Source organism: Arachis ipaensis, chromosome B06, assembly GCF_000816755.2.
Source record: "Arachis ipaensis cultivar K30076 chromosome B06, Araip1.1, whole genome shotgun sequence".
In the NCBI taxonomy this organism is placed as follows: Eukaryota; Viridiplantae; Streptophyta; class Magnoliopsida; order Fabales; family Fabaceae; genus Arachis; species Arachis ipaensis.
Genome location: NC_029790.2, coordinates 90,356,232 through 90,366,848, shown reverse-complemented (window position 1 = coordinate 90,366,848; position 10,617 = coordinate 90,356,232). Strand labels below are relative to the sequence as shown.

At 42.3% G+C, this 10,617-nt stretch overlaps 1 protein-coding gene across 1 annotated transcript; it reads left to right on the top strand.

Annotated features, from left to right (window-relative positions):
* On the top strand, positions 5,165–6,097 carry LOC107647091. The gene is made up of 2 exons (XM_016351215.1): positions 5,165–5,511; positions 5,725–6,097. The coding sequence occupies exons 1-2, from the start codon at positions 5,165–5,167 to the stop codon at positions 6,095–6,097; spliced, it is 720 nt and encodes a 239-aa protein (XP_016206701.1).

The following is a 10,617-nucleotide window of genomic DNA, read 5'->3' as shown; positions in this document are numbered from 1 at the left end:
TAATTACTGATGCAAAGTACTACTTGTGGGATGAACCCTATCTCTTCAAGAGATGTGCAGACGGAATAATCCGGAGATGTGTGCCTAGAGAAGAAGCACAGAGGATCCTATGGCATTGCCATGGATCACAATATAGAGGACATTTCGGAGGTGAGCAGACAGCCACCAAGGTCCTCAAATGTGGTTTCTACTGGCCTACACTCTACAAGGATTCCTGAGAGTTTGTACGTAACTGTGACAGTTGCCAGAGAGTTGGTAATTTGCCCCATGGTTACGCCATGCCTCAACAAGGAATCTTGGAGATTGAGTTGTTTGACATATGGGGAATTGACTTCATGGGACCTTTCCCACCATCATACTCAAAGACTTACATTCTGGTGGCAGTTGACTACGTATCAAAATAGGTAGAGGCCGTTGCCACACCTACCAATGATACTAAAACAGTGCTGAAGTTCCTCTAGAAATATATCTTCAACAGGTTTGGGGTCCCTAGAGTACTAATCAGTGATGGGGGCACTCACTTCTACAACAAACAGCTTTACTCTGCCATGGTCCGGTATGGGATTCGCCACAAGGTGGCGACTCCATATCATCCACAGACTAATGGACAAGCTGAAGTCTCTAATAGAGAGCTAAAAAGAATCCTAGAACGGACTGTAAGCACCCGTAGAAAGGATTGGGCAAGAAGCTTGGATGATGCTCTATGGGCATACAGAACAACATTCAAGACTCCTATAGGGACCTCTCCATACCAACTTGTATATGGTAAGGCATGTCACCTGCCCGTGGAACTGGAACACAAAGCCTACTGGGCAACCAGATTCCTAAACTTTGATGCCAAATTAGCTGGAGAAAAAAGATTGCTCCAGCTAAATGAGCTAGAGGAATTCAGATTCACTACTTTCGAAAATGGCAAGCTTTATAAAGAAAAATAAAAAAAATGGCATGACAGGAAGCTGTCATCTAGAATCTTTGAACCAGGACAAAAGGTTCTATTGTTTAACTCTAGGCTTAGGCTATTCCCCGGGAAACTGAAGTCCCGGTGGAGGGGACCATATGTGATTACAAGTGTATCACCATATGGTTATGTGGAGCTTCAAGATATTGATTCTGATAAGAAGTTCATTGTTAATGGACAGAGAATCAAGCACTATCTTGAAGGCAATGTTGAGCAAGAGTGCTCAAGGCTGAAGCTAGATTAAAAGCTCAGCAAGGTCCAGCTAAAGATAATAAAGAAGCGCTTGCTGGGAGGCAACCCAGCCATGGGGCATCACTTCCTCTAAGCATTTTACCCTATTCTTGATTTTATTTGTTTATATAAAGTTCATTGATCCTAAGGTAAAGAGTCAATTGTATAAGTTCACAGGGTTACAGAAGGATTCTGCACGCAAAACAGAGAAAAAGAGCTCATTGGCAAGAAAACGCCAGTAAAAGTCTGTTTTGGGCGTTCAACGCCCAACAGAAGCATCCACTGGGCGTTGAACGCCAGTAAGGATAGCCATCTGGGCGTTGAACGCCAGAAAGAAGCTCTATCTGGGCGTTTAACACCAGATTTAAGCGTTCTGGGTGTTCAGAAAAACGCCCAGTAACAAAGGACTTCCTGGCGTTCAACGCCAGAAATAAGCAGCAGCTGGGCGTTGAACGCCCAGGAGAAGCAGCATTTGGGCTATCTTCTATCTTATCTTTCTCCCTATTTTTCGAAAACCCACCCCCCTCTCCCTTTAAATATGGGTTCGGCCACCCTTTCCTCCCATCCACCATTGCACCTAGCTCTCCTTCTCTCCCTCTCCTTTCTTTTCTTTTTGCTTGAGGACAAGCAAACCTCTAAGTTTGGTGTGCTTATCCGTGATCACTAAGATCATGGCTCCTAAAGGAAAACAACCCACTCCAAGAGGCAAGAAAGAAAGCGTTCCAAAACCACTTTGGAATCAAGGGAAGTTCTTAACTAAAGAACATTCAGACCATTATTACAAAATAATGGGTCTAAGATCAGTGATCCTGGAAGTCAGATTCGATCTGAAAGAAGACGAATATCCGGAGATCCAGGAGCAAATTTGAATCAGGAACTGGGAGATCCTAGCCAATCCTGAAACGAAAGTGGGAAGGAATATGGTCCAGGAGTTCTATGCTAATATGTGGCATACAAACAGGCAAAGACTATCTGGATTTGCTATCTATGACTATCGGACCTTGGTCAGAGGAAAGATTGTTCATACCCACCCTGACAGGATCAGGGAGATCTTAAAGCTACCTTAGCTGAAAGATGATCCAGACTCCTTCAATAGGAGAATGATGAGAACAGACAAGGGCCTGGATAAGATTCTAGAGGACATATGCATCCCTGGAGCCAGGTGGACCACCAGCATGAAGGGTGTTCCAAATCAACTCAAAAAAGAAGATCTCAAACCAGTCGCCAGAGGATGGCTAGATTTCATTGGGCATTCTCTGCTGCCCACTAGCAACCGTTCTGAAGTCACTATTAGAAGAGCAGTGATGATCCATTGCATCATGATGGGAAAAGAAGTGGAAGTTCATCAACTGATTTCAACTGAATTTTACAAAATTACAAACAAAAATTCCAAAGATGCCAGGTTGGCTTATCCAAGCTTGATTTCTATGCTCTACAAGGACGCTGGAGTAAGGATGGGAATAACTAAGTATATCTCAATTGAGCGACCAATCACCAAAGCATCAATGGAAAAACAACAAGCACAGGATGACCCCATCAAGAAGAAAACAAAGGAATTTCTCCCAGAATCATCATACTGAAATAGGAGAATCAATAACACTATCTGAATTCTAAGTTCCTATAGATGCCAATCACTCTGAGCTCCAATGGATAAAGCGAGATGCCAAAACTGTTCGGAAGTAAAAAGCTACTAGCCCCGCTCATCTAATTAGAATATGAGCTTCACTCAAAAACTCTGAGATATTATTATTTCTTGACTCATTTGTATTCTATTTTATTTATCTAGTTGCTTGAGGACAAGCAACAGTTTAAGTTTGGTGTTGTGATGAGCGGGTATTTTATACGCTTTTTGGGGTTAATTTCATATAGATTTTAGTATATTTTAGTTAGTTTTTAGTTTATTCTCATTAGTTTCTAGGCAGAATTCATATTTCTGGACTTTACTATGAGTTTGTGTGTTTTTCTGTAATTTCAGGTATTTTCTGGCTGAAATTGAGGAAGCTGAGCAAAAATCTGATTCAGGCTGAAAAAGGACTGCTGATGCTGTTGGATTCTGACCTCTCTGCACTCAAAATGAAATTGCTGGAGCTACAGAAGTCTAAATGGTGCGCTTCTAATTGCGTTGGAAATTAGACATCCAGGGCTTTCCAGCAATATATAATAGTCCATACTTTGCTCAAGGATAGATGACGTAAACTGGCGTTCAACGCCAGTTCCATGCTGCAGTCTGGCGTCCAGCGCCAGAAACAAGTCAAAAGTTGGAGTTCAACGCTAGAAATGGATCCAAAGCTGGCGTTGAATGCCCAAAACAGCCCTATGCACGTGAGAAGCTTTAGTCTCAGCCCCAGCACACACCAAGTGGGCCCCAGAAATGGATTTCTGCACCATCTTTCATAGTTTACTCATTTTCTATAAACCTAGGTTACTAGTTTAGTATTTAAACAACTTTTAGAGATTTATTTTGTATCTCATGACATTTTAGATCAAAACTTTGTACCTTTTGACGACATGAGTCTCTAAACTCCATTGTTGGGGGTGAGGAGTTCTACTGTGCCTCGATGAGTTAATGCCAGTATTTCTGTTTTCTATTCAATCATGTTTGTTCCTATCTAAGATATTCATCTACGCCTTATTATGATGAATGTGATGATCCATGACACTCATCACCATTCTCAACTTATGAACGTGTGCCTGACAACCACCTCCGTTCTACATCAGATTGAATGAGTATCTCTTAGATTCCTTAATCGGAATCTCCGTGGTATAAGCTAGTATCCATTGGCAGCATCCTTGAGAATCCGGAAAGTCTAAACCTTGTCTGTGGTATTCCTAGTAGGATTCTGGGATTGGATGACTGTGACGAGCTTCAAACTCGCGAGTGCTGGGCGTAGTGACAGACGCAAAAGGATAGCGAATCCTATTCCGGTATGATCGAGAACCTACAGATGATTAGCCGTGCGGTGACAGCGCACCTAGACCATTTTCACTGAAAGGAAGGATGGTAGCCATTGACAACGGTGATCCTCCAACACACAGCTTGCCATAGGAGGGACGTGCGTGCGTGAAGAAGAAGATAGAGAGAAAGCAGAGATTCAAAAGGCAAAGCATCTCCAAAACTCCAACATATTCTCATTTACTGCATAACAAGTAACCTTTGATTCATGCTCTCTTGTTCATTTGCAAGTCAATTGATAACCACTAATTAATATCCTGACTAAGAGTTGCAAGATAACCATAGCTTGCTTCAAGCCAACAATCTCCGTGGGATCGACCCTTACTCACATTAGGTATTACTTAGACGACCCAGTGCAATTGCTGGTTAGTTGTGTGGAATTAAATAGTGTGAAGTAATTTTTGTGCACCAGTTATCTACTTGATATATGCATATCATGCTTGTTGGTGAGTGCCTGTTTGAAATAATTGAAGCACCAGGCTTTTGATATTGAGACTGATCATCTTGATATCTTTTGTTTGGTGTAGACAGGAATCCTAATGGCCACTCGCGGACGAGGTCGAGCACGTTCACGAGAAAGTAGGAATGAGGAACCAGTTGACAATCATGCCAAATTCATGGAGGCAATGGAAAACCTCGCTAACACTATGGAAGCTAATACTGCTGCGACTCTGCAAGCTGTCCAAAGATTAGGCCAACCGGCCGGAAACAGAAATGGGAATGGCAAAGGAAATTCTCATGATAATGCTGAGGAAAATTGTGATAATACGGGGGGTATTCCGATGACCTTGGTAACGTTCCTCAGGGTTCATCTGCCAATCTTCCGAGGATCAACTAATCCTACTGAAGTGGACAACTGGTTCCAGACAATGGAGCATGTCTTACAGGCGCAGCACGTTCGAAACGATCAGTATGTCGAGTTTGCCACCTATCAGCTTACAGGAGAGGCCCAACACTGGTGGCAAGCTGAGTGCCGCTTGCTACAACTTTAGAACGCCGATGTTCCGTGGGACATATTCCAGATGGCATTTTATAAGAAGTATTTTCCCGAGTCTGCAAGAGAAGAGAAGGAGATGGAACTGATGCAGCTGAAGCAAGGTTCCCTATCTGTGGCGGACTACACAAGCAAGTTTGAGGAACTCTGTAGGTTTTCTAGGGTATGTCAGGGAGCCTCGGAGACTTATGAAAGTTGGAAGTGTATTAAATACCAAAGGAGGCTGAAGGACAATATTATGACTGTTGTGGCTCCTATGGAGATCCGTGTCTTCTCCGACTTGGTGAACAAGGCGAGGGTGATTGAAGAGTATGCCAAGACGGTAGCTTCGTCCAAGGAAACTCATGGAGGGAATTCTAGTCAGGGGCGTGGCAAGTATTTCCATCTGAAGGTTCAAAGCTTCAAAAGAGGAGGATAGGCACTTTAAGGTCAAGGAGGCTTCAGGAAGAACACTCAGACTCAGTTTCAGTATACTAAGGGGAGAGGAAATTAGAGTAAGAATTCTCTGGATTTGACTTGTGTACATTATGGGCATTTCCATCCTTATAACTCATGCAAGATTGGTTTAGGTGGTTGCTTCAATTGTAGGTTTCCTGGCCACATTGCAAGGGATTGCACTCGTGGGAGGAATCAGAATGCGGGCCAGAGTCAGCATCAAGGTCGAGTCTTTGCTGTGAATGCCAAGGATGCTTCCAAGGCGGATCCATTGATAAGAGGTATTTGTTTAATTGGTGATAAGACTTTAATTGCATTGTATGATACTGGGGCTTCGCATTCATTTATTTTATTTGCTAAAGTCGAGGAACTAGGTTTGAAAGTATCAGAGTTACCTTTTGACCTGCATGTACATACTCCGCACCAGACGGTTATAACTAGGTCAGGGTGTAGGCAAGTAGGTTTCAAGCTTGAGGGTAGAGATTTTGTGCATGACTTGATTTATTTGCCAATGGTTGGGTTGTAGATGATTTTGGGGTTTGATTGGTTGTCGAAGAATTGAGTTTTGTTGGATTGCTTTGAGCGGTCAATTCGGTTTATGCCGGAAGGAGAAAATAGAGCAGTGGTATCTGCGGGATATTATCTGAACTCTGTAATGGTGCACTGTAGTGGAGAAGAGTGTCAGGGTTATATCTTGTTAACTGCTAATGCTTCGAGCGATACCCAAGACTTAGATCAGATTTCGGTGGTTAGAGATTTTCCAGAAGTGTTCCCGGAAGATATCCCTGAGTTCCCACCTCAAAGGAGATTGAATTTGCGATTGAATTGGTGCCGGGAGCCGGACCAGTGTCGATTGCGCCTTATAGAATGGCTCCGATAGAGCTGGCAGAGTTAAAGACTCAGTTGGAAGAGCTTCTGAACAAGAGGTTCATTCGACCGAGTGTATCACCGTAGGCATCGCCAGTTTTATTGGTGAAGAAAAAAGATGGAAGCATGTGTTTGTGCGTGGATTACCGACAGCTAAACAAAGTAACTGTGAAGAACAAGTACCCGCTACCAAGGATAGATGACTTGATGGATCAATTGCAAGGAGCCGGAGTGTGTTCCAAGATTGATTTGAGATCCGGTTACCATCAGATAAGGGTGAAAGAGGATGATATCCCTAAGACTGCCTTTAGGATGCGCTATGGACACTACAAGTTCACGATGATGTCCTTTGGGTTAACGAATGCACCTGCTGTTTTCATGGATTACATGGACAGAGTGTTTCGTCCCTTTTTGGACAAATTCATGGTGGTTTTCATAGACGACATCTTAGTTTACTCTAAGACGGAAAAGGAGCACGAGGAGCACTTGAGGATTGTGTTGCAAATCTTAAAGGAGCGGAAGTTGTATGCTAAGTTGTCCAAGTGCGAATTCCGGAAGGAGGAAGTGAAGTTGTTGGGTCACGTGGTGAGCAAAAGAGGAATAGCCGTAGATACTTCTAAGGTAGAAGCGGTGATGGAATGGGAAAGACCGACAACGGTGATGGAAGTCAGAAGCTTCTTGGGTTTAGCTAGATATTACTGGAGATTTATCGAAGAATTTTCCCGGATTGCACTACCGATGACAAAGTTAACAAGGAAAGAAGTGCCATTCGTGTGGACGTCAGAGTGCGAAGAGAGTTTTCATACTTTGAAGTAGAGATTAACTTCAGCACCTATTTTGATCTTGCCGGAACCGCATGAACTGTTTGAAGTATACTGTGATGTTTCCCTGAAGGGCTTAGGTTGCGTGTTGATGCAACACCAGAATGTGGTGACTTACGCATCGCGACAGCTGAGACCGCATAAGGTGAATTACCCAACTCATGACTTGGAATTAGTGGCAATTGTGTTTGCATTGAAGATTTGGAGGCACCACTTGTACGGAGTAAGGTGTAGTGTCTTTTCTGATCATAAGAGTCTCAAGTACATATTTGATCAGAAAGAGCTTAATATGTGTCAGAGGAGGTGGATGGAGTTGCTTAAAGATTATGATTTTGAGCTGAGTTATCATCTCGGAAAGGCGAATGTGGTAGCAGACGCATTGAGGAAATCTTTAACAATTTCTTGGATGAGAATCAAGGAAGAAGAGCTAGTGGATAAGTTTCTGGATCTTAAGCTGGATATTGGTGAAGTTGCCGGAAGAGCTTGTTTGAACTAGTTAGAGATCTCAAGCACGTTTAAATCAGAGATACAAAGGGCTTAGCAAGATGAGCAGAAGCTTCAGCAATTGTTTCAACCAGTTGGTGATAAGAGGCGTAAAGAATTCACTAAGGATAGTGAAGGATTATGGAGATACAAGGGAAGGATCTGTATACCGGATGTCGGAAGTTTGAGACAAGGTTTGTTGTCGGAAGCTTACAACAGTGGGTTTTCTGTTCATCCTGAAAGCACGAAGATGTATTATGACTTGAAGAAGATGTTTTGGTGGCCTGGGATGAAAGGTGATGTAGCAACAGTGGTATCCAAGTGTCTAACTTGCTAGAAGGTGAAGATAGAGCATCAGAAACCATCGGGAATGTTACAGCCACTTGAAATCCCTCAGTGGAAGTGGGAAGGAATCGCAATGGATTTTGTGATTGGTTTATCGAGGACTAGGTCGGGATTTGATGCGATTTGGGTAATTGTGGATCGCTTAACCAAATCTGCTCATTTTCTGCCTATCCGAGTGAACTGTTCTATGGAGGAGTTAGCAAGGTTGTATATAAAGGAGATAGTAAGGTTGCATGGTGTGCCATCGAGCATAGTGTCGGACCGTGATCCCCGATTCACATCAAGGTTTTGGGGAGCTTTCCAAAGAGCCTTCGGTACGAAGCTATGTCTCAGTACTGCCTATCATCCACAGACGAATAGACAGTCAGAAAGGACTATTCAGACATTAGAAGATATGCTGAGAGCATGTGTTTTGGATCAACCCGGAAGTTAGGATCGTTACATGCCATTGGTGGAGTTTACGTACAACAATAGCTTTCATGCGATTATAGGGATGGCTCCGTATGAGGCCTTGTATGGACGGAAGTGCCAATCTCCACTTTGTTGGTATGAATCCGGTGAAGTAAGTGTTTTGGGTCCTAATTTGATAGCGGAGACTGCTGAGAAAATTAAGAAGATTCGTGCAAGGATTCTAACTGCTCAGAGTCGACAGAAGAGTTATGCAGATCGGAGAAGAAAACCCTTAGAGTTCGAAGTGGGAGAGCAAGTATTCCTCAGGGTTATACCGACAACTAGTATTGGAAGAGCAATCAAAACCAAGAAATTGAATCCAAGATATATAGGACCGTTTGAGATTCTGAAGAGATTCGGGACGGTGGCGTATCAAGTAGCTTTGCCACTTCATCTGTCTAACCTGCATGACGTACTCCACGTGTCACAGCTTCGTAAGTACACGTCCGATGCGGCTCATGTGTTGGAGCCTGAGTCGGTTGAGTTGAAGGAGAACTTAACTTTCCAAGTAATGCCAGTGAGGATCGACGATGCTAGTGTGAAAAAGCTGCGAGGAAAGAAAGTTTCATTGGTTAAAGTTGCTTGGGAGCTAGCAAGAGTAGAAGAGCACACTTGGGAATTGGAGTCCGAGATGCGAAAGGATTACCCCGAGCTTTTCTCAGGTAATTCAAATTTTGAGGGCAAAATTTTTTATTTGGTGGGGAGAATGTAAGAACCGCAATTAATTAACCAGTTAATTAATTGATTATGTTGCACAGATTAGACTCCGTAAAGTTAGAGTGAGAATTTGAGGATTTAAAGGTGATTTTTGGACTCAGTAGGTTTTTCTGAGTCAGAAAATGTGTTTTCTGCGAAAAACCGTGAAAAAACCACGAATTGGCAGTTGAACCGATTGAACCGGTTCAAGTCTGCCCGGCACCGCACGAGAAAAAGTGAAAACCGTCAAAAACCTTAGAAAAATATTAGAAGTTGAAAACCGGGAGTCAATTTTAAAGGTTTGGCCCAAGCTAAAAACGCTAACGGGTTGGACCAGGCCCAAATTGGGCCTAAGCCCAACATATATAAGGTTCATTTAACGAACCCTCACCTCATAAACACACACGCACTTCAGATTTGAAAGAGGGAAGGAGAGGAAGAAGAGAACACTATTCACACCTCTTTTATCTTCGCGATATCTCGTGCTACGGTGCTCCGATTTGTGTACCGTCAGAGGCTACGCGTTCCTTGTGAAGAGCTCTACAAAACCCGTATAAGAAACTGGTAAGGAAAGCTCGAATCCCTCTTAGTTTCTCTCTTCAAAATTTTGGGTTTATTAGGACTTTGGGTTAAGTGAGTTTTTGTGATTTTGGATGTTTAGGTTCACCCTAATCCTTGTTTATCATTGGGTTTTGGCTTCCAAAGCTATTGGAAAAAGGTTAGAGCTCTTAAACCTTTGTGAAATTATGTTCATATTGAATCCTAGGTTGATTGATGGTGATTTATATGTATATAGCTTGATAAATGTGAGTTTGGGAGCAAGTGGAACATATTGATGCTTGTTGAAGTGGAATTGAATGCTTGTTTTGGAGTTAAGAGCTTGCTTGGGCTCATTTTGGGTTTTGGTGCATATAGAAAATCGGTCAAGGTATGATTTCGGTTTTCTCTATGTAGTATATAATATTCATGGACACTTAGGCTAGTGAGCTATAGGATAGGGTTGGAAATTTATATGTTGTTGATGATTGTTTGGGTTGATGATGTATAATGAATTGATGTTGTTGTTGTGGTTGAATGATGAAGTTGAGATATGATGGAATTGGATGAATGATTAGTGTTAATTATTAATATGAATCATGGTTGAGTTGATGATAAAAATTGATGGTGATATAATATTGATTGGTGAATATGTGATATGGGTGATATTGAGGTTGAGAATAGTATATGAAGGAAAATGTGGAAAGAATGGTACAAAATGTCATAAAGTGTAGGTTTTGATGAGAAATGGAGTTTTGGAATAGTTCTATTTGGTATTGGTTGGTTTGAGTTGTGAAAATAAGTAATTTGGTAAATTGTGAACTTGGGTAAAAGTTGGTTTTTGGTG

What these genes read in the sequence shown, in the direction of transcription:
- LOC107647091 (XM_016351215.1), top strand. Translation starts at nt 5,165, where the DNA reads ATGGCATTTTATAAGAAGTATTTTCCCGAGTCTGCAAGAGAAGAGAAG. An exon ending in TCTAGTCAGGGGCGTGGCAA is followed by an intron (nt 5,512 to 5,724) that starts GTATTTCCATCT and finishes CTTCAATTGTAG; the next exon opens with GTTTCCTGGCCACATTGCAA.